Genomic DNA, 24,970 nt, shown 5'->3' with positions numbered 1-24,970 from the left:
ACCAACTTTGCATTTGGATGATGCCCTGGGACCCCGCTAAACAGTTCACACTTTTTGTGTGGGTCACGCGATGTCATCCTACAGTTCTTCAGTGACATTCCAATGAGTTGACAGTCATCCTGGTCAGTGGACAGTAAAGACAGAATTGAACCCTTCTTTTCTGCACTCAAAACTTTTCTTTTTAACTGTTTTGGCATGGCCAATATTTATTAAATTTTTTAATAAAATTTTTTGCAATTACCTTCGAGGTCCTTCTAGCAGAGTTTTTACTATCCAGCTGGTCGTATTACAAGAGGATAGCGATCACGTCAGAGGTTTCCTTATTAAATATGATTTAGTTCAGGTGATCACCTAATTGTTAGCTCATTAAGTAGAATGAGCGTGCTTTTTTTGGAATTCAGTAGACACTGGAGAGGAATGGCTGCCGTACATTCTCTTTCTTTTTTTCCCAGAGCTGTATACTTAATCAGTAGCCAGGTAGTATGTTATTCCAAATATCGCCTTATGGAACCATGAAACATTTCACCAAATATACTTATTTATTTATTTTCTTTTAAATTGCTTCTGATATAAATTTTATTTTATCAGTTTCATCTGATTATAGATTGTCTTTAGTGGGAAGGGGAAATTGTTGTAGATTTACTCTTAGATACTTTTGTAATACTCTTAGATGCTCTAGCGATGTTTTGAATGCCTAAAAGACTCACACCCCTAAGCATTATGCATGATTAGCTTTTACAGAATTTTTTTCTTTCTTGATATTTTACAGGAGAGTAAAAGAACCTCTGAGGAACTTTGTGGTCGAAATGATGGAAATGTGAAAGTAATTTTTCCTAAAACAGATTTGCGTGTTCAACCGGAGAAGCTTCAGATGGTCCCCATTAAACCTGGAGATTATGTGTTAGTCAAGGTATGCTGCTAATTGTTATTTCTCTAATATTGGAGTAATCAATTTATTGTTAATGACAAGTAAATTATATTAATTTACTCTTTTTACATTACAAATTGTTTCAAAGCAGCTTTGAAAAAGTTTGTAGCTGTAATGTTTTTAATACCTTAAAACTTAATGCCTAATTATCCACATTGAGCAGTTTAGAGCAGGCTGGTAGAATAATTAACATATGGCAACAATATGAACAATTGGCTATATGGTATGGGTTTATATGCAGTGCCGTCCTTAGGAAATGGGAAACTGCTCAATGTGAGGACTAAACTTGAACATGGCTTGGCAATAAACAAGCATGAACTTGAACAAGACTAAGACTCACCAAACAGGTCATTTTATTCACAATAGAATATAGATAACATATCAAATGTTGAAAGTGAGACATTTTGAAATGTCATGCCAAATATTGGCTCATTTTGGATTTCATGAGAGCTACACATTCCAAAAAAGTTGGGACAGGTAGCAATAAGAGGCCGGAAAAGTTAAATGTACATATAAGGAACAGCTGGAGGACCAATTTGCAACTTATTAGGTCAATTGGCAACATGATTGGGTATAAAAAGAGCCTCTCAGAGTGGCAGTGTCTCTCAGAAGTCAAGATGGGCAAAGGATCACCAATTCCCCCAATGCTGCTGCGAAAAATAGTGGAGCAATATCAGAAAGGAGTTTCTCAGAGAAAAATTGCAAAGAGTTTGAAGTGATCATCATCTACAGTGCATAATATCATCCAAAGATTCAGAGAATCTGGAACAATCTCTGTGCGTAAGGGTCAAGGCCGGAAAACCATACTGGATGCCCGTGATCTTTGGGCCCTTAGACGGCACTGCATCACATACAGGAATGCTACTGTAATTGAAATCACAACATGGGCTCAAGGAATACTTCCAGAAAACATTGTCGGTGAACACAATCCACCGTGCCATTTGCCGTTGCCGGCTAAAACTCTATAGGTCAAAAAAGAAGCCATATCTAAACAGGATCCAGAAGCGCAGGCGTTTTCTCTGGGCCAAGGCTCATTTAAAATGGACTGGCAAAGTGGAAAACTTTTCTGTGGTCAGACAAATCAAAATTTGAAGTTCTTTTTGGAAAACTGGGACGCCATGTCATCCGGACTAAAGAGGACAAGGACAACCCAAGTGGACAACCCAAGTTGTTATCAGCGCTCAGTTCAGAAGCCTGCATCTCTGATGGTATGGGGTTGCATGAGTGCGTGTGGCATGGGCAGCTTACACATCTGGAAAGGCACCATCAATGCTGAAAGGTATATCCAAGTTCTAGAACAACACATGCTCCCATCCAGACGTCGTCTCTTTCAGGGAAGACCTTGCATTTTCCAACATGACAATGCCAGACCACATACTGCATCAATTACAATATCATGGCTGCGTAGAAGAAGGATCCGGGTACTGAAATGGCCAGCCTGCAGTCCAGATCTTTCACCCATAGAAAACATTTGCCGCGTCATAAAGAGGAAGATGCGACAAAGAAGACCTAAGACAGTTGAGCAACTAGAAGCCTGTATTAGACAAGAATGGGACAAAATTCCTATTCCTAAACTTGAGCAACTTGTCTCCTCAGTCCCCAGACGTTTGTAGACTGTTATAAAAAGAAGAGGGGATTCCACACAATGGTAAACATGGCCTTGTCCCAACTTTTTTGAGATGTGTTGATGCCATGAAATTTAAAATCAACTTATTTTCCCCTTAAAATTATAAATTTTCTCAGTTTAACCCTCTGAGGTCGAGAAACGCGCAGACGCGTTTTGCTGGATTTTTTTTTCACATAGCAGCAACATAAACTTAAATCCGTCATGTATGGTCATATAAATAAAATAAATACATGATTATAAACTATAGAGGGTCTTCTTTTTTTTGTGTACACTCACATTAACATCAAAACCTTGTTTTTATTTTTAAATAAATAAAATAAACAGGGTGCGCTTTCAGCTCACTCTGTCTCTGCAAAAACCTTTCTGAAACAAGTCTGGAAAATGAATTGCAACTCAGCGAATACTTATCACACAACCATGAAACATGCGTCTAAAGAAAGCTTTAAATTTCTACTTTTAAATAAAACAGTTCACATTGAAAACAAATATTCTCCTGCAATGTAATCTGTATGAAACTAAAGAGAAGTACAGTTTCTCCCGTCTCATCTAATTAGCTGTAATGAGTTCACGCCCTCTGCAGAGCACGCTATTCATAAGATAATGTGCTGAGGTGATCTATGCAAAATAAGGTAAATGCCCCCTGAAATGAGTTCACACCCACTCGCAGAGCGCACTATTCATAAGATAATGTGCTGAGGTGATCTATGCAAAATAAGGTAAAAAGCCCCCTGAAATGCTTTAAAACCAGCAAGTTTCATTCATTCACTTTCCTGCGCCGTTGGAAGATGACACACAGCCCTTCAGCTAGTCCTGGATAGCGATGAAGAGTTCACTTTTTCCTCAGAAGAAGAACAGGACTCTGACAACGAACGTTTGTATTTTGAAGAGCGACTTGATCCAGGCGTGGATAATATTTCGGATGAGTAAGTCTTTTTAAATTTACTTGCATTAGTTGACAAGCTATTTTGTATAAACGTAGGCTACATATTTTACTGGTTGGACCATTTCCATACTTGTCATTCAGAGTAATTATATTTAAATGGTCTAGGCTATGCTTTATAAAGTAGGAGAGAGGCTTCATGCAGTCTGTTTTCTTTCGTTTTTAATAGTTTTGTTTAAAATAACACATTTCGAGCTTTCTATATATTTCTCTGGTATTTTAGGCAAAGCTTATGAGTTTGGGTTCATTTATGAGGCCTCCAGTTCCTGCTATTTTTAATTCTTATGTATTAAATACAGGCAATTGGTTGATGAAACAACAATTAAAATTAAGATACAATTAATACAAAACGAAATTCACTTTAAAGAAAGGCTTTATACAAAAAATAAACTTAATGAAATGGTCAAAATCATGTCTGCCCACTCCATTTGTCTCGCGATTGCGCATGATCTTACTCATGCTTTTCACTTTTCATATAATCAACATAAATGAAAAAAAAAAAAAGATTTTATTTAAACCTAAATATGAACTAAATTGTTTTATTTAATGACTAGGCTACAACATGTAGGCCAATTAGCCTACAGTACAGAGAAATTAGTTGACAAGCTATTTTAAATAAACGTAGGCTACAGATTTTACTGGTTGGATCTAGGCTATGCTGTATAAAGTAGGAGAGAGGCTTCATGCATAAATAAACTTATTTGGACAAACGCGTTTCGGCGCGTGCCTTCAGAAGACTTTATACAGCATAGCCTAGACATGCTGTATATATGTACAACGTTTAGATTATAGGCCTGTATGAAAGTTAGAATTTTGAAATTAATTTAGAAAATATTATGTATGTTTAGATTATATTTTGACTAGTGTTTATGCTGCCTCATTATCATCAACGAAGAGTGCTTGCAAATATCTATTGCAAATGTGTGTATGTGCTGAAATGTGTAAATATGCCCAGCTGATGAATTGCAAATGTGTTAATGTTTGCGTTGTGCTATCTCCGGTAATGGCCCATTACACGCAATATATGCCTACAGCACGTGTCTACAATTATTTGCATCAGTTATTCATATAGACTAATGGTAGGCTACTATACTTTGAAATATTTATGTTATAATAGTTTTCAACTTTTTTTAAAACAGGAATGTAGCTGCATCTCCTTCATCTCCAAACATGCTCACAGTTGTTTGTTTGTTTTACAGCTATAAAGGTGATGGTGATCATCAGACACCTGTTGCAAAGAGGGCCAAGACAAACATTCAGACAAGCAACAAGCAGTCTACTCTGTCATGGAAAACAGAGACTGACATTGATATGGTTCCACAGACTCTGAGATTCCTGCCTGCACGGGAACCTGGACCACAGCTGAGTTTAAAACATTGCAAATTTAAAACATTTAGTTCCTCCTCATAGAGGAATTACAATAAAACAGTGAAAAACAAAACCTTTGAATCTCCTCTACTTTGTTCAGGCTGCCTCTCTTGATGGCCCATTAGTCATTGGGGGAGTGTCTATGTCACACCCCTGGTCTGAATCTCATTAATATTGATGAGCGATTACCCCTCCCACGCATAAACCTCTTCTGACAAAAAAAACTGTTTTACAATGTTTAAATCAATGTTTTTTACAATGTTAAAGAGAACGATCAGGCAGGATGAATTTCACATCATTTTGAAGCCAGAACTAGAAACGACAACATACATTAGTCAAGAGTCTTGTGGGCACATATTTAGAATGTGTTTTGTGGTCTTATTTCAGCAACTTTCTTTTTTTTTTCTTTTAATAACCACGCATAAACATTATTCTCTTAAAAATACAAAGATTTACAAGCATGTTGATCAGATATTATGCTAGCCCTGTTTGTGTTATATAGAGTGAATTTACACTTTTGCCATTAACATGTTTATAAATAACTGAAAAAACAAACAAATGTCAGAGCATGTCAGAACACCTCCAGGGCCCAGAAAACCGCTCAGACCCCAGAGGTTTAAACATTTGATATGTCATCTATGTTGTATTCTGAATAAAATATTGAAATTTGAAACTTCCACATCATTGCATTCTGTTTTTATTCACAATTTGTACAGTGTCCCAACTTTTTTGGAATCGGGTTTGTATGATGCCCATATATAGTTGTCAGTCGGATTTAATGGGTGGGATTTATGGTAATTGAGAATGAGCGTGCACGCGCGTCACTATCACATCTGACGTTTACGAAGTATTTGTGAATCAGGAGAAGAGTTTTCGGGAAGGTCTCTTTACACACAAATCACTCACATATTTACTCGAATATTTACGAATGTTTCATGAATGAGACCCATTCAACGTATTTTAATAAATAAACAAATACAAAATGAAAGTAAAGGCGGCAGCCCCTCATGGTCGACTGCCGCGCACACAAATAATAAAACATAAACAAAACACATAAAATCCAGGCCGGGTCCTCTCATCCTTCACTGTCATCGCTCCTCCTTTTATGTTTCCACTCCTCTGTGAGAGATACGAGACCAGTGCGTCGTGCAGGTGTCGCTCATCATCAATCACGCCACCGGCCTCGCTCAGTTCTCTCACGGACCTCAGCCTCATCCTGCTCACCACAATGTGTAATATTCATAAATATTGGCAAGCATTTATCCCCCCTCAAAAAGTAGCTATATTAATGTAAATCCTCTGGGGTCTAAGGTGTTTTTGGGGTCCTTGAGATGTTTTGACATGCCCTGACATTTGTGCTTTTTTCAGTTGCTTATAAACATATTAATGGCAAAGGTGTAATTACACTCTATTTAAACAGGGCTACCATAATCTGTGAGTAACATGTATGTACATGTTTGTATTTTTGAGAGAATAATGTTTATGCATGGTTATTGAAAAAACTAAAAATTTAAGTTTCTGAAATAAGGCCAAAAAACACATACTAAATATGTGTCCACAAGACTTTTGACTAATGGATGTTGTCGCCTAGAGTTTTTGCTTCAAAATGATCTGAAAATCATCCTGCCTAATCATTCAGATTAAACAATACATTGATTTAAATTTTATAGGACACTTTTTGTTTGGAAAGACAATATGCGTGGGGGCGTTAAAGGGGGGGTGAAACACTCAGTTTCAGTCAATCTCATGTTAATCTTGAGTACCTATAGAGTAGTATTGCATCCTTCATATCTCCAAAAAGTCTTTAGTTTTATTAAATTTATAAAAGAAAGATAGGCTGTACCGAGTCTTTCCGTAAAAAACCGAGCGGCTGGAGGCGTGCCGTGTGGGCGGAGCTAAAGAATCACGAGCGCGCGCAGCTTTTGCGTTGAGAGCGTCTGGAAGCTGTGACATCCTTTACCGTGAGGAAAAAAACGTTATCCAAAACAAACCATGACTAACAATCAGATTCAGCCATACATTTATGATCCAGAATCAGATCCCGAGGCTGAAATTGAACACGAGCAGCAGCAGCAACGACTACAGCAGGACGTCTCTATGTGGTGTGTACTGGAACTGTATTTGCTTAGCGGTTTTTGTAAATGATTAATTTCCACTTTATGTCGTCGTATTTTTATTTATTTTCTTTAAAGGTGTACATGTGGGAAGTGCAGTTTGATGCCAACTGAGGTGGAAAACGTTTGCTGCCAAGAAATAGAACCGGTTATACTTATGTCTTGAAATGCATTATAATGTGTAAAGTTGTAGTTTGTAAGACTTAATATGATAGCATACAATTAGCTTACTAAATGTACTTTAGGACTGTCTGCATAAAAGATTTTACACATTATTCCTTCCACTGGAAGAATTTAATTCCTTTAAACAAACTCCATCCACTGGTCCCTTAACGCTGGGTTCTTTGGGAATCTGTGCAGGGTTGTCTTGCCCTGGCAACCAAAAACACACTTCTTTGGTGACATACTTTATTTCTTTAAGTCCTTTGACTGCAGCCGATGACTTCCCTAAAGCCGAGCACAGTGCTTTGATGGGCGTGCTGCTTTCGCTTTCTCGCTCTGGTCTACGGGTGCGCGCGCGCCCTTCCGGAAGAAGTGCCATTAGGACCCGTATAAGGAAATTCCGCCGCATCTGACGTCACACACGCCCATACTCGAAAAAAAACTTTCCGAAACTTGTGACAAACCGGAAGGAGTATTTTTGGCACAGAAATACTCCATCAAACGTACAACTTAATTTTTTAAACTTTGTCCATGTTTAGCATGGGAATCCAACTCTTTAACAGTGTAAAAAACGTACTCGGTTACTGACGTAACCTCGGTTCTCTCTAGAAGAGGGAACGAGTACTTGCGTAAGTATCTTACGTTAGGGGAAAACCTCTTTTCCTCGAGATATTGAAGCCAAAAATTATCCTTAATTTTGCAATTATGTAAAACGCATTGCAGCAGCATGCAGACATGGGCGAGACAGCTCGCGCGCCCATTGGCTGCTCTGCGGCAACTGCACCAGCCTATCGATAGAGGCCCCTCATGACGTCAGAACCAATGAGGGTGCTTCGCGCCCATTACGTCATGTCCCGCCGAAAGCGGGTGGGGCTAGGGCTATAAATACGGCCCAGAGAGGCTGGTTTGGTCAGTTTTTCATCGCTGAAGCGAATCAGAACATGACGCATGCACGGCAAGATACGCAAGTACTCGTTCCCTCTTCTAGAGAGAACCGAGGTTACGTTAGTAACCGAGTACGTTCTCTTACGAGAGGTCTCTCGTACTTGCGTAAGTATCTTACGCTAGGGGAACACAATGTAAAACGCCGTGCGTGCTTGAGACATAACACTAAAGTCCCAAGGGCAGGTGCCCGGGGCTCATACAGTGCCTAATCACAAGGGACTCACAGAGAATCCGGGAAGAGGGGCTAGAATAGCATCATTCCTGTAATATGGAGCTCTGATAAGAGCATGTTATATCAAGTGTTCCACACAGCCAGGGCGAACTCGGCCTGGACTGGTAAATATGGGGGACTTACGCACTGCCCACAGAAGTATACAGACAATCAGTGATCGACGCTCTAGCAGTTTCAGCATCCTGAGCCGATAGCATCGGGCGGGCAATACTGAAAAATTAAACCGAGAGCAACCTAGCTTGTAAAGCGGGAACCTCGAGGTTATAAAACCTTATAAATGTAGACGGGGAGGCCCAGCCTGCCGCCATACAGATATCTTGCAAGGCAATCCCACTGGACCAAGCCCACGACGAGGCCATGCCTCTTGTGGAGTGCGCTTTGACACCTATCGGGCATTGCAGGCCCTTGGATGTGTAAGCTAGCGCTATAGCATCAACTATCCATCTGGATAGACTCTGTTTTGATGCAGCTAGTCCCTTAGAACGTCCGCTGAACAAAACAAAGAGCTGCTCCGTCTGTCTGAAAACAGATGAGCGAGACACATAGGCTCTTAACGCCCTGACCGGGCAAAGGAAGCCTGCGTCCCCTTCCTCTTCAGATACCGGCAGGGCCTACAGGGAGATAACCTGTGCCCTAAACGGTGTATTGAGGGATTTAGGAACATATCCGTGCTTTGGTTTGAGTATGACTCTCGAGTCATTAGGCCCAAACTCCATACACGTCGCGCTCACTGAGAGCACTTGCAAATCCCCTATGCGCTTCACTGAAGCGAGAGCCAGAAGAAACACTGTTTTGAAAGACAAGAGTTTCAGGTCTATTGACTGTATTGGCTCGAATGGGGCACCTTTCATGGCTTCCAGAACCGTGGAAAGGTCCCAAACGGGAACTGAGGAAGGTCTGGGAGGGTTCAGCCTCTTAGCTCCTCTAAGGAAGCGAATGACCAGATCGTTCCTTTCTAATGACTGGCCAAGCGGTGGTTCAGCGAACGCTGCTATGGCCGCCACATAAACTTTGAGCGTGGATGGGGTTCTGCCCTTATCCAGAAGCTCTTGTAAAAAGGAGAGAACCTCCGGCACCCCACAGCGTGAGGGTGAAGTGCCACTCGCTGTACACCAGCTAGTGAACACAGACCATTTTGAGGAATAGAGCCGCCTCGTAGATGGAGCTCTAGCCTGTGTGATCGTGTTTAACACTCCCGCTGGGAGGTTAACGGGTACCCGTTGATGGCCCACACATGTAGGGACCAAAGCTCCGGGTGAGGATGCCAGATCGAGCCGTTTGCCTGCGAGAGGAGATCCCTCCTCACCGGTATCGGCCACGGGGTGGTACTCGTCAGCTGCATCAGGACTGGAAACCAGACTTGGTTTGTCCAAAAATGGGGCGACGAGTAGCACCGGGCATCCGCTCTCCCTGATTCGCTCTAACACCTGGGGTAGGAGCGTGACAGGGGGGCAGCGGGGCCACGTGAGCCAGCGCATCCCTGCTCTTGGAGAAAAATTCCTGACAATGAGCGTTCTCTTGAGACGCAAATAGGTCTATTTTCGCTCTGCCAAATGTCCCCCATAGCAGTTTTGATTGTCTGTGGGTGTAAAGACCATTCTCCTGCCGGAAGATAGTTTCTGGACAGTCTGTCTGGTCCCACATTCAGATGGCCGGGCACATGCGCTGCCCTGAGCGAGCGCAGATTGTGCTGAGCCCAGACCAGGAGGTGTTCCGTCAGCCTGTGAAGGATTCTGGATCTGATACCTCCTTGGTGATTTATATAAGCCACCACTGACATGTTGTCCGAACGGACCAAGACGTGGTGTCTTATCTGGGGACAAAAAACGCCTCAGCGCGTTGTCGACTGCCATCATTTCCAGGCAGTTTATATGCAGAAGCTTCTCCCGTTCCGACCACTGGCCGAATAACGGTCTGCCCTCGAGCAGCGCTCCCCATCCCGAGGTTGAGGCATCCGTAGACACCACCTTCACACTCGAGGAAGTCCCCAGGCTTACTCCTGACCGGTACCAGTCGGTCACTGTCCAAGGTTTCAGAGCTGTGACGCATTTCTGATCGACCTTGAGGCGCGCGAGACCGGAGGTCCAAGCTCTGCGCGGCGCGCGCTTTCAACCAATACTGCAGTGGGCGCGTGCGAAGCAGACCCAGCTGAAGCACTGAGGATGCTGAAGCCATGAGACCCAGCATCCTTTGAAACTTTTTGAGCGGGACTAAAGCGCCGTGGTGAAAAATCCCTGTCATTCGCTGAATACTTAGTCTGCGCTGCGGCGACAGCCGTGCTGTCATAGACAGCGAGGTCCAGATCTGTGCCCAGAAAATATATTTTCTGACTGGGAGACAGCGAACTCTTCGCCCAATTGACTGTGAGACCTAAATTCTCGAGGTGATTGAGTAATATGGTCCTGTGTTCTATGAGCTCCGACTGTGATCGAGCTAGAACCAGCCAATCGTCCAAATAATTCAGCACTCGTATGCCTCGGAGCCTGAGGGGTGCGAGCGCTGCATCCATGCACATCGTGAATGTGCGAGGTGCCAGGGATAGGCCAAATGGCAGGACTGTGTACTGATATGCCTGACCCTCGAAGGCGAATCTCAAAAATCGCCTGTGACGTGACGCTATTTGTATTTGAAAATAAGCGTCTTTCAGATCTATCGACATGAACCAGTCCCCTTGGCAAATTTGCGAGAGGATTTTCTTGGTCGTGAGCATTCTGAACCGTCGTTTCAGAAGTGCGTTGTTTAGTCGTCTTAGATCTAGCATGGGTCTGAGACCCCCGTCTTTTTTGGGTACCAGAAAAATATCTGCTGTACATGCCCCCTCCGCTCTGAGCTTGTGATAAGGGTTCTATAGCCCCTTTGCTCAGTAGCTTCGCTATTTTGGCTCGAAGTAGGTGTGCTACTTCCTTTTCACCGTAGTATCGATTCGCGCCGCTTTGCGTTGCGGGCGTTGACCGAACTGTAGCGAATAGCCTCTTTCTATAATGTCTAGCACCTACTTCGAAACCCCGGGTAGCCTTGCCCATGCGTTTGCACGAATGGCTATGGGTTGAATGCGAAGCACGCTCTGGTCGCTCAGCGACAGAGGGGCTTCAGTGTGCTGCAACATAAGCGTCGCGCTTATGACATTTGAGGCAGGGGGCGCGCTGATAACAGCGGGCAGATTGCCCGCGCTCGACTCCTCTGCGGTGGTCAACCGAGAGGGGGAGGGCTGGGAGAGTCCCGTAAAACCTGTCATGTCTATGTGTGACACAGCTAATGTGCCCGCTATCCCACGCCCACATTTACAACACTGAGAGCATTGTCCGCCTGAGCAGAGCGAATGCATGTTGGTTTCGTTTTACAGAAACCTTGAGACATGCAGAACGTAGTGTTTGTGGGCACTGGGCAGTGGGCACATTTACCACATTTAATGCGCAATCGATCTGGGTCGATTTCATGTGCGCGAGCCCTGTGTGACGGGCTGTGTTTCTGTGTAGGAATGAGCACTGGGCAGTGGGCATTTTGTCTACACTCATAACACCATCGGGCGTGGCCGGAACACCAGAAAATACACTCTTATGGGATTTATCTGGGTAGCTGTAAAAGCGGCGTTTGTGTGCAGGCAAGCGGGCTGTGTCGCCGACTTGTTTACTGCAGAATACACTGGAACAGTCGCATTTACTGGAACTGAACGAGCGAGAAGTTGCCATAGAAACAGACAGCGTCAACATGCTGGCGTTTGTTTGCAGGCGTGCGTATATTACAATAGGCTCGTCCACTGCAATATTGACATTTCCAGAGAAATGAGATCTCTTTTCTCCTTTCGCCAGTGACGCACGGAAACCATAGAAACGGTGCTTGGGTGCAGGCGAGCGGGTTGTACAACGCAAAAATACACATCTGCAGTCGCCTTTTCAGGGAACTGACAGAGCGAGCATTGACGGCATAATTTTATCTGCCGGTAGACCCGGGAATCGAACACGGGTCTCTCGCGCGATAGCCTGAGAATCTGCCACTGGGCCACAGGGGAAGACACATATGCATTTAGTTAGCGCGAGTATTATCAGAGAGCGTCAACATGCTGGCGTTTGTATGCAGGCGTGCGTGCGTGCATTACAACAGGCTCGCTCACTGCAGTATTGACATTTCCAGTCGCCTGAACTTCAGAAGGGAATGAGAAATGTATGAGAAATAGAATTCGGCCCGGCCGCAGCAGGACATAAACGCTCTTTTCTCCTTACGCCAGTGACGCGCGGGAACCATAGAAACGGTGTTTGGGTGCAGGCGAGCGGGTTGTACAACGTGCTCGTTGGCTGCAAAATGCACATCTGCAGTCGCCTTTCAGGGAACTGACAGAGCGAAGCATTGGAGGCATAATTTATCTGCCGTTAGACCGGGATTCGAACAGCGGTCTCTCGTGCGAAAAACCAAAGATTCCGCCACTGAGCCACAGAGGGGAACACAAAGGCTTTCAGATGCACGAGCATATAAGACCGTCAACATGTTTTCTTCGGCGTTTGCTTGCAGGCGCTGCAATATTTATATTTCCAGTCGCCTGATCAGGGAACTGAGAAATGTGTGAGAAAATTCAGGTCAGTCCAGCTTCGGCGGGACTATAAACGCTCTTTTCTCCTTTCGCCGGTGAGTGACGCGTGAAAGGGGCACAGGGGCAGGGTATAGCTTTCTTGTACGTAAAGAAAAACTAACCCCGACCGTCCGCTTCCAGCCTCCCCTGTGAACGGCGCAGTTTGCGCGGCTCGAACAGAGGGAGAGAGAAAGCTAGCCCCGTGACCGTCCGCTCCTGACATCCCCTGTGAACGGCGCGGTTTGCGCAGCTCGAACAGAGGGAGAGCAGGTATCATCCTCCAAGCAGGCAAGGCAAGCAGGCAAGGCAAGCGGGCGCACCGGCAAGCTTTGCGTGTTGGGGGGGGGCGGGGGGCGGAGGCGCAGTCTCGGAGAAGGATGCCAGGTGAGTCCGCAGAGTCACCATAGGCAGTAACTAGCTCACAGTGAGGGCAGTCGCCGTCAGCGAGCGCGAGAGCTGCGCGTCCTCAGGAAAGGGGCGTCTTGAAAAAGACGCCCGGCTCTTTTAGTGCAATGGGAGTGTGTGTCGCGGCGGCGAACACACACATACACAAAACACAGTAGCAGAGAAAAGGATATGTACGCCGGAAAGCGTGAGCAGGAACGGCGACTGAAGGCGGCGAGTTGTCGACCGGCAGCTTCAGATGCAGACTAATCCCGCTGGGTGCTTGAATCAGACGGCGCGGCTTCCTCTCAGGATCCAGCGATGCGTAAGCCCGCTGAAGAGATGAAAAACTGACCAAACCAGCCTCTCTGGGCCGTATTTATAGCCCTAGCCCCACCCGCTTTCGGCGGGACATGACGTAATGGGCGCGAAGCACCCTCATTGGTTCTGATGTCTTGAGGGGCCTCTATCGATAGGCTGGTGCAGTTGCCGCAGAGCAGCCAATGGGCGCGCGAGCTGTCTCGCCCATGTCTGCATGCTGCTGCAATGCGTTTTACGTTATTGCAAAATTAAGGATCATTTTTGCCTTCAATATCTCAAGGAAAAGAGGTTTTCCCCTAGCGTAAGATACTTACGCAAGTACGAGAGACCTCTCGTAAGAGAACTCAGTATGCATGAAATAGCATTTCACCCCCCCTTTAATGATCATGAATAATGATGTGGTTCACACCTGAGAAGACAATGATTCGCATAATGAGCCTTTCATTCAGGTGTGTCACTGAGCCACAAGAAAGAATGCAAGGACAATATATATTCTACAAAATTGGTTCACAGTTGGAAACATCTCGGAATTTATTTATTTTTTTCCACAAATTGTGTATTCTTGCATTCTTGTATAATATCCAAGGTAAACATTTCTAGTAATTGTGCAGTTTATTCTCATACTATATTTTCAGAAAGTTTTGGAATATGTATGCTCTCCCCAAATTTGTCACTAATAAAACACAATAAAAATAATTAAAAGAGAAGGCTTATATTGACCTTTTAAGATTTTGTTTACATCTACCTTGTAAATATAGTTTTTGCTATTTTATTAAAAAGGTCACAATTACAGCAACAATTAACATTTTAACAATATTTCAGGTGTAATCTTTCTTTGTAAAAACTAAAGTATACATTTGATCATACATTTAAAAGTTAAGGATTCATTAGTTTGAATATAGCCCACATTGGAACAAACACTATAATAACATCTTAGTTGAATTATTTTTGACAAAACATACTATATACAGATGGTGGACAACCAGAATGCCTATTACCGCCGCGCCAGCTGCCGCGGCGAAATCACCGCGGCAAAAATAAACCAGCCGCATTTCAAAGTCGTTCCCAAAATGACCGCCAGGTGGCGCAAAGGGACATTGTGCAAAACAGCAGCAATTGCCGTATTTTAAAATGTAAGTGGGTTAAATATAAAACCCTAAGCCTAATAGGCATATTTTTCATATATATATATAGGCCTATTAGGCTACAACAGAATAGAACCAAAGATAGAATCAATTTTAGAACTGAAAAAATAGAATCAAAAGTTAAAAATAGAGACGATATTAGGCGCAATGACGCTGAATATTTTTACTATTCTATTGAGGAATTAGATAAATGAAGAGCTCTCGTGAGCGATACAATTGCATAGTAATTTATAGTGATTTTCAAAAGCAGTCCTTAAAAAAAAATATACATGGAGTAGTTAGGCATAATTTTTGAGAGATTACGCGGAACGCGTTTTAGTTAAGATCCTGGTTTCAATGCCCTTAATGTATATAGGCTATACTGCTTTAAAAAAATGTCACAACGCGTTTTGAGATTGTTTAGAATTAAACATTGAAGTTTAAAATGTAGTGTTTTGGCACACCAGGCCGAGTGGCGTTACGCATTGTTCAAAAATAAGGTTTTATTCTGGCATGTTGAATTGGCGTTAGAATTTTGTTTTAGATTTATTAGATTTAGATTTTAGATTTCGTTAGATTTATTTTTCTCATAACAGATAAAATAACTTAATATATGCCTTGTCTTAATATGACCTACTTAATATAGGCAATAGGCATATAATAGCCTATATAATAAATTAGCAAAACTTGGCCACTAAATATTTAATTTTCAATTATTTTAATTATCACAATTAAAGTTTTCATTTTATTCAATTGAACAAGCGCAACAATCAGCATTTAATCAAATATTCTAAAAGACGTATTATTAATAATAATGTTATTTCAACATAATATTTCGTTTTTTCGACATAATATGTGTGCGTGCAATAAGCAAGATGTGTATTTGTAAATCCGGTGATGCGTGCAAAATTTTTATCAATAAACAAGTGTTTTCTGACAGTTTCGACTGCAAAGATGAAGTTGACAATCGCCATATTTGTAGTGAACGCACCTAGAGAGAAATGCACATATCTTTTCGTTTTGAATTATTTCGTTTGAAGACATTTCAAGCTTTGTGTATTTGATGTGTTTATCCAGCCCGATCTCACGGGAAAACGTACAAATTCTACAAAGTGGCTTATTCGTACGAATTCATACGACCTGACTCGTACGAATTAGTAAGATTTTTGCAAAATCGTACATATTTGACGAATTGGCCAATTCGTATGAATTCATACGAATGACCTACCCCTGACCCCGCCCCTAAACCTACCCATCACGTGGGTTTAGACAAATCGTACAAATTCGTACGAGTGAGGTCGTACGAATTAGTACGAATTAGCCAACTTTTTATCATTCGTACGAATTCGTACGAATTGGTCGTGAGATAGCGTTGGTTTATCATGTCTGTGTGAGGCATACACTGAGTTTCGTTAAGTTAGGAGGATGAGATGCGCTCCAGCTGACGTGCAATGCAAGTGACCGCGCGGGCGCCTCCATGATTAGTGTCTGTTATATTTGCTTAAATCCAGCAATTGGTTGATGAAAAATTGATTAAAATTGAGATACAATTTATAGAAAACGAAATTCACTTTAAAGAAAGGTTTTCTACTAAACAAAACTTAATGAAGTGGCCAAAATCATGTCTGACCCACTCCATATCCATCTCTCGATATAATGCATCCTATCTTACTCGTGCTGTTCACTTTTCATATTCAACATAGATGGAAAAAAATAACATTATAATATTTTAACAAATATGATACTAAATGAGATTATTTAATGGCTACAACAGTATAGTAGGCCTATAGACTCTATTTGTACAAATTGCTGCACATTCATTTAATTAAATGAAACCTTGTAACGAATTCACACTGTAGGGTAGACTGTGTACAGTTGAGACTCCTTAAATAACTTGCGTTCGCAGCAAGCACAAGTTGTGATTTTTGCTGTGCACTTGCATAATAGTGTCAGCTGGGAAGGAAATATATAGAGACCAGACCTCTTGGAACTTTAATTGAATACATAGCGTTGGTAAAGCATACTGAAATTACATCCCTACAAATGTATTAGGCCCTACTGAAAATAAATGTATCGAATTTAAGCAAAGTAGCCTAAATGTTAAGACTGTAAGCCCTTTGCTTTTTTACGTAGCCTATAAAGGATTCTTATAGCCGACTTTGTGTTAATATAATTTGTAGAGAATTTTTTTTTAACTCAAACATTAACACTGAAATAAATGAAACTAAATTATTGTAAATTTTTTGGCACACCACGACGAGTGGCGCTATGCATTGTTCTAAAGCCAGGTTTTATTAGTGTTCGACAAACGCGGCGGCGCGTTCATTTGAATGAAGGGCGCTTCTCGCTCGTGTGAGCGAACACACACTGGAACTTTAGGCCATGTCGCAACGAGTGAATCGTGGCAGAGTGGTTGAACTTACGTTACGATCATTTAGATGACACGGGTTCGAATCCCGAACTAACTTGGACTACTGATATTTGTATATTAGCCTATTAATGCATTGTATAGTCTATTTGTCTAGTTCTAAAACATAGTTTTTTGCTTATAGCCTATTTACAAAATAAAATCACCATGCATTTCCATTTTACACTAAGGAACAAATATTATGACTTTACTTCTGTAGCCTATAATAATTCCAATCGTAATTTCAAAAGCAGTTCTGTTAAAAAAAATGTATATATAGGCTTATATAATTATGTATATATATATGACGTTTAAACGACAAACAATAAAATCAGAACCAGTATTCTGTTGCGTTCATGGTTCCAGTGGCAGTAATGCATCCACGGCTTTTCAAAATGTCACAAAGCGTTTTGAGATTGTTTTGAATGAAATATTGAAGTTTATAAGTGTTTTGGCACACCACGACGAGTGGCAAACTCTTTGTTTTGTTTTGCAAACTCAGCTAGCCTGTGGGGGGTTTGGAGAAGGCAATAGTTGCTTTATCGTGGGGGTGCAGGAGAGAGGTGTTAATGTTCCGTCTTTCATATGGAGAGTGTCGGAGCCAGCCTGATGAGCAGGCAAAGGCAAAATTCTTTTAAGGATTAATCTCAAAATCTCCAAAAGTCCATATGTAGGCCCTATATCTTATTAAATTATAAACATTGTAGTTTTATTGATTGTATTTAAAGGTTTTCCACACACAATTTCAATTTAGCAGATACAGAGCTCTTTAATTCGCGACCCACCTCGTTTTATTGTAAGGTGAATTCAGCAAGGCATGCTGTATCTTTGAAGCAACAAAGGCAATTTGTTACAGTTTTTTTCTTTCGTGATTTGTGTGGATGACACACAGCGGCATACAGTAGCCTATTATCAGCTGTATGGTGTTTTTTTACGCTGAAATGCTTAATTTCGAGAAAGACCCGCAGTGAGGGAGACCAAACTTACTAAAAAAATATCCAGCGCGAGAGAGAGGCAAAAAAAAAAACGCCTGTTCTTAATTTATGTTGCTTTGAACTTTTTTCGTTTTGTACCGTTTTAATTTTTTTATTTAGCTGCAATTTCTTTGACAATAGAAATTTTAAATGTTGCAAGAATAAGATTCTGTGTTTCTTATTTTGCATCACAAAGGGAATAAACTATCGATGCAACCCTGTTTAAATAAATAAACTGTCCCGACACTTTATTCGTACCTTGAAATGTGCGATGGGTTTTCAAACTTAATTCATTTTCTTTTTCTTTTACATTTTCATTGTTTATTTTTTTAATTGAAAGCAATACTGTATTGAAAGTATTTTTCTGATTTGTTCGATCTGTTTTGAAAAATGTCTTCCGTTGCTATGGCCGGGTATAACTGTCAGTCATCTCAATCTCGTGAATGATTCACACACACAACAAAAATAATTTAGCAGATTAAAGACGAGCTTCATCATCTTCATTTTCTGGTGCAATCGGCTGACAGTCTTCCTTCATCAGATGTGTCGTCTTTGCAGCGGCTCAACTGGAATGTAGCAAATTTATGTTGTAATGTACAATTGATAATTAAACAAGATGATTGCCTTTAATAAACGGATGCATATTTAAGCATCAAGAACGGAAAAACATAAACACTGTCGGCTACACTGAGATTCGTTTGAAGCTCCGAGAGGCTATTGTTAATGCATTGACCACAGAGCTATCGCCTGAATAGCCTAGGTCTACTATTTTCTCTGTTTTAAAAGTTTGTTATATTCTTTTTATTTTTTTAACATTGGCAATTTACTGTCTCGAAATTATGTGTCGAAAAAAAAAAGTGTTTTTACAAGACCTTGTGCTGTTTATTATTATTATTATTATTATTATTATTATTATGTAGATGTTAATTCAGCCATTCTGTTGGATAAAAATTGTCCCTAATGTAAAATGGAAATGAATGGTAATTTTATTTTATAAATATAAAATATTTAATATAGGCTATAGGAGAAAAAAACAATATAGTGTAGCAATATTTTAGAACTATCAAATCTCTCTGCATTAATAATAAAAAAGTAGCCCATGTTTGTTCGGGATTTGAACCCCTTGTCATCTGAATTATTGAAACGTAAGTTATAGCCTACAACTCGGCCACAAATTTGTTTTGTTTTATTTTGTTTGAAATGTATGTTTACATATTTTGCTTTCGTTAATGTTAACCAATTCTGTTGTAGCATAATAGGCCTATATTTTTTCCCTAAAAGTTGTTTTATTCTCTGCTTTGTTTGTTTATATTTTTACATATTCAATCAGTGTAATTTTTGTTCAAATAATGAAAAAAGTTTTTTTTTTACAAGATCTAGCGCCATTTTTTTTTTTTTTTTTTTTTTTTTTTTTAATAAACAGATAGGAAACTTACCTTTTAAAATGCCGCAGTTGCTGCTGTTTTGCCCTGTCACTTGCGCCACCCGGTATAGCCTAGTCATTTCGCGAACGACTTTGAAATTCGACTGGTTTATTTTTGCTGCGGCAGTAATAGGCATTGTGGTTGATTATTTATTAAATAATTCAATTGATAATCATAACAACATGTAAGCCTATTTAATTCTGAATATAACAAAGAATGCTTAAACCGACTAACATCGGTTAGTAGCCTAACTGCGAGTCCTGAAAATGTTTAAATTTTACGGTAAATTATTTAAATTTATTTCACTAATTATGTTTCAGTTAATAAATCTACAAACACATTAAAATAACACGAAGTAAATGACAAGTAACCTATTGACATAGCCTTTCTAAATGATAGAAAAACTGGGCACACAATGTTAACGTGTGTCTACTTTGTTTAAATTTAATGAATTTGAATTCGTTTAACCACAATATTTATCTTGAATTTATCTGTGACCTCAGCTCAGATTACTGCCGCGGCAGATTACGACATAAAGAGAATAAACTGACACTTTTCAAAGTCTGTGATTACAGCGCCACTCAGCGGTAAAAGGCAGCAAATACACATCCCAATTTTGCCGCCGCGGGAACGGCGGCGGTAAAAGTCTCATTCTGGTTGTCCACCATCTGTATATTTAACATATGAGCAGAAATTGGCGAACAAAGGTCTTATTTGATGTGGTAGTAGTCTATTTTAAATAGAAAAAAAAAGTTAAAACTTTATAATCTATCCAAAACTAGTCAACGTCTGTAACATAAGCCTATCGTTTTTATTATATATTAGGGCATATAAATGTCAATTTGCAGTTTAATAGGTTGCTTATACAAGACATTTTATTTCGACATATTTCAGTCGACTTTTACTCATCTCATTATAGCAATATAGTTTGGTAAAAGCTGTTCATTCATTCACACACACAAACGCGATTCATATTTAAACAGTCTTTTTGCGAGCTGTGGTAAACAACAGCGCGCATCTCTGCCATTCATTCATTCACACACAGACACGTGATTCAAATTTAAACAGTCTTTTGCAGTTTACAGACACTATTCCATATCGCGATTAAAACAAAGCACTTAATAAAAAAGAACTTACTATTCCTCTGCTGGATCCGTTGCTCCTCGAAATGAAACTACCAGCACTTCTGAGGTAAATTTTCCAGGATTATTATAATAGTATTATTCCTCACAGCTTCACGAGATGGTGTAAACAAGTACATTAATCTGATTAAACTTGATGTGTTTTATCAAGCTGATGTGGGCGTTCACAGGTTTGCATGTATTGCCTCAGATCATTTGCATTTGAATAGCGTGCTCTCCGTGGGTGTGTTCATATTAGCAGATAATGAGTTGTAATGAGCTATAATGAGAACGACTGACATCTCTCTCTTTTCATACAGATTACATAAACAGAGAATATGTGTTTTAGTTTTGAATTAGATCATTTAAAAGCAGACAATTAAATTATTATAAAGATATATAGCTCATGCCTGGGTGACTAGTATTCGCTGAGTTTTATTTAAGTTTAGAGACGTGCTCCAAAAAAAAGGTTCACAGTGATGGAGAACCAGAAAGCACACTGTTTATTTTCTTTATTTTACAAAAGCACAATGTTTTTTTTTTCACTTGTAAGTGGACACATAAAAAAGTAGACATTTAACAGTTTATTTCTTAATATTTCTTAAGTCTGTATGACCATAAATGATGGAGTATTTTAAGTCTATTTTGCTGCTATTTGAAAAAAAATCTAGCAAAACGCGTTTGCAGACCCCAGTATGATCATCATTGGAGATATTAAAGGTGCTCTAAGTGATGCTGGGAGTGTTGACATTCGAATTGTTGTCAAACAAAACGGAGGCTAGCTAGACCCTCCCTCCTCCTCATCCCGTCTCCTCCCTCCTCCCCTCCCTTCCGGCATAAAGGAAAGTCAAAGTAGTCACTAAAAACAAAGTTAAGTTTTACTGATACTTCATTCAATGTGTAATGTCACCAAGTTAGATAAATGCTTTTATATATTGCAGAACAGAATGCAGAAAAAGAGAAACATTATCTTAAAATCGTTTCGCCACCTGAGGTTATACTATAACGTTAGCTCCCATACAAGGACGCAATAATAGCAAGATAACGTTAGCTTCGCGTTTCCCAGTGAGCATAAACAACGGCGGCGGCGTAAACCAATTTAGTCAAAGTTGTCAATAGCCTATAAATGAACATTCAAATCCATAACAAACAGTGGGTGAAAACAATCATTCACACAAATTGTCGACCTACTGTGAATTTGCTTGACCATTTACAATAGAGATTGATCGCTAGCTGCTAGAAACATATATGTTGTATTCACCAAAGCTAACGCTGACTGCATAGTTCTAGCTAATTACATCCTTGTGTTGGTTTGGCGAACATGAACGTCAATTTAGAAAGAAAAATGGATTTACCTGTTCTGCAAAAACAGAGCAACTGAATGTCGGATTGGAAGCCCTTCTGTCGGCGGAGTTCTCGCCACCTTTCGAGGGTTTTTCCGATGTAAATTCGGGACTTTGCGCGTTCCTTATCCTTGTCCCTTATCCTTGTCCCTCTTCTTTGCAATTTGTTCATCGGAAGGTCGTCTCTTTGGTCGTGTGTCGGCCATAATTCAAACTTCCCTCTTCATGCTTCTCTCTCCTCCACACACCCCCTTCATGTGTACGCGCACTAACCCCCAAACCCCACCCTCAAATACTTCTCGCCAGTTATTGGCTGGAGCACTGTTTGTTGTTTCGTGGTACGGGTGAGCCCAGTTTGTTTTTGTTGCCGTTTGTGGAGCCTGTGGTGTCTACAGAGACCGCGTTTTTTTTACAGTGTGTTCAGGGGACAGGCAGCGAGCGAATAGTGAGGAGATGTTTGCTGTATGTGACAAAAAATGTTTTGGCCTAAAAAACGCCTGACATCACTTAGAGCACCTTTAAGAAGAGGATCTATGACCTCTGGAAGCATCTCTTTCAGTATCTTAGTAGGTATAGGGTCTAACATACATGTTGTCGATTTAGATGATTTAACAAGTTTAGAAAATTCTTCCTCTCCTATAGTAATGAATGAATCGATTTTTTCCTTAGGGACACTAGAATGCTCAATGGTGTTTTAAGCCCCCAATGGCTCCTTCCAGGCAGCTAACCCTAACCCTAACCTCAACCTTAAACCTACCCATCCCCTCGCTGCCTGGAAGGCGCCGTTGGGGGCTTAAAACACCAAACACCCACTAGAATGCACTCCCTGATGCGATACTGTAGTTGACGGTTGCATAGTTATAATATTTTCCCTTATATTATCAATCTAATAAGTGAAGAAGTTCATAAAGTCATTACTGCTGTGCTGCTTGGAAACTTCTGGGCTTGAAGCTTTATTTTTCGTTAGTTTAGCCACTGTTTCAAATAAATACCTAGGGTTTTGTTTATTTTCTTCTAATAGGGTTGATAAATAAGCAGATCTAGCAGCTTTTAAGGCCTCTCGGTATGCAATCGAGCTCTCTTTCCATGAAATGCGAAATACCTCAAGTTTTGTTTTCTTCCAGTTGCGCTCCATTTTTCTGGCTGCTCTCTTAAGTGTGCTCGTTGGACTATTTTCTTTAATCTTCTTTAGGCGCAATGGTGCAACTGTGTCCAAAGTGCTGGAAAAGAGAGAGTTAAAAGTTTCTGTCGCAATATCGAGTTCTTCTAAGCTATCTGGGATGCTGAGATGATGAAACAGATCAGGAAGTTTATTAATAAAGCAGTCTTTAGTGGCAGAAGTGATAGGTCTAACATATTTGTAACACGGAGTCGGCTTTGTAGCCTTGGCTAAATGAAGTTTACACAAGACTAGATAATGATCTGAGATGTCATCGCTCTGCTGCAGAATTTCAACGGCATCAACATTGATTCCTTGTGATAATATTAGATCTAGAGTATGATTAAGACAATGAGTAGGTCCTGAGACGTGTTGTCTAACTCAAATAGAGTTAAGAATGTCTTTAAATGCCAATCCCAATTCATCTTTTTCGTTATCTACATGTATATTAAAAAGTTTTTTGTATGTCCTAATTCGGGGAACAGACACAGTCTCTATATGATGATATCTAGGTGAAAGAGGCTCTATGTGATGGGATTTATCTGACCTAGGTGAAGTGAGACAGCTAGCAGACGGTCGGTTTAGCCAGTCTGTCTGCTTCCTGACCTGAGCCCCAATTCTTGTTTGAGCTTTAAGACTATGCGCCATATTACTAGAGAGAAGAGCAGCACCATCCCAGGAGGGATGAATACCATCTCTTTTCAACAGGTCAGGTCTGCCCCAAAAACTTTTCCAAATGTCTATGAATTCTATATTATTTTGTGGAGACCACTTAGACAGCCAGCCATTGAGTGAGGACAATCTACTAAGTATCTCATCACTCCTGCGAACAGGAAGGGGGCCAGGGCAAATTACAGTGCCTGACATCTTACTTGCGAGTTCACAACCCTCTTTAACGTTAATTTTAGTGATCTCCAACTGGCGGAGTCGAACACCATTAGTGCCAACGTGAAGAATAATCTTAGAGAATTTACGATTAGCATTAGCCAGCACTTTTTTTTTTAAACATTTGTTTATTGATTGTTCAGTGACATAACAAAATCAAGAGGTAACAATTTGGGAGTCAAAACAGTGTCAAGTACAACTGACAAGAAAAAAAAAATGAAATCAGATAAGGAATAATAGTAATAGTTTAAATAGTAAAAAATTACAAAAAAAACTAACAAAAAATACACCCCCAAGAACAAATAAACAGAACAAAACAAAAACACAAAATGGTCACCCACTGCTAAATAAAAGCCCAATATGTTCACTTACACAGAGATAAATAAAAAACATCCCAGCATGCTACAAATTCACACAAGAAAAAACTCACAATTAGTAGACCATCAGGGTGGCTACTCTGGAATAGCCGTTGTTGGAAACTTTTATTCCTTCATCGAAGCAAAAACCAGGAGACGTTGGGATCACGTTCAAACAGAAGTTATTCTTTATTGAGCGTGGCTGCGGTTCGTCCAACAAAATCTAAATCTAATACAGTATGCATTGTAGTTATATACATTCCAAGGGGGAGGGATTACATAGAGGCGGAGACTCTGAACAAAGCATGCAAATGAAGTAGGAACACAGCCTACTCTGAGAGCGCTACCAGTCCAATTGAATCAGCATAACTTATTCAAATGCTGATACTGGCCAGGAACTCAGGTTCCAAGAGCCATTCCAGAGCCATTAAAGACAAAAGGTGAAAGTCTCCCCTACTGCTAATCCAATCAACCTAACGAGTCGACGTCTAGGCCAGGGGCTCCGAAAGCCATTTGGGCTCCGAAAGGTGAGAATCTTAGTGATCTGACTCATTTAAAACACAATAGAGAAAACAGGACTGGCAGGAAAGGA

General features: G+C 40.6%; 1 protein-coding gene across 2 annotated transcripts in view; it reads left to right on the top strand.

Annotated features, from left to right (window-relative positions):
* Positions 1–24,970, top strand: part of cdk5rap1 (CDK5 regulatory subunit associated protein 1) — a 143,996-nt gene that overhangs the window by 104,183 nt on the left and 14,843 nt on the right. For both annotated transcript variants that reach the window (XM_082156762.1, XM_082156761.1), the window contains exon 12: positions 770–910. In XM_082156762.1, the coding sequence (XP_082012888.1) occupies positions 770–910 (141 nt within the window). The remainder of the gene's footprint in view (positions 1–769; positions 911–24,970) is intronic.

This window comes from Leuciscus leuciscus (assembly GCF_965113295.1).
Source record: "Leuciscus leuciscus genome assembly, chromosome: 23".
NCBI lineage: Eukaryota > Metazoa > Chordata > Actinopteri > Cypriniformes > Leuciscidae > Leuciscus > Leuciscus leuciscus.
Note: the sequence above shows the minus strand (reverse complement) of the source record. Positions and strands in the feature narration are given on the sequence as shown.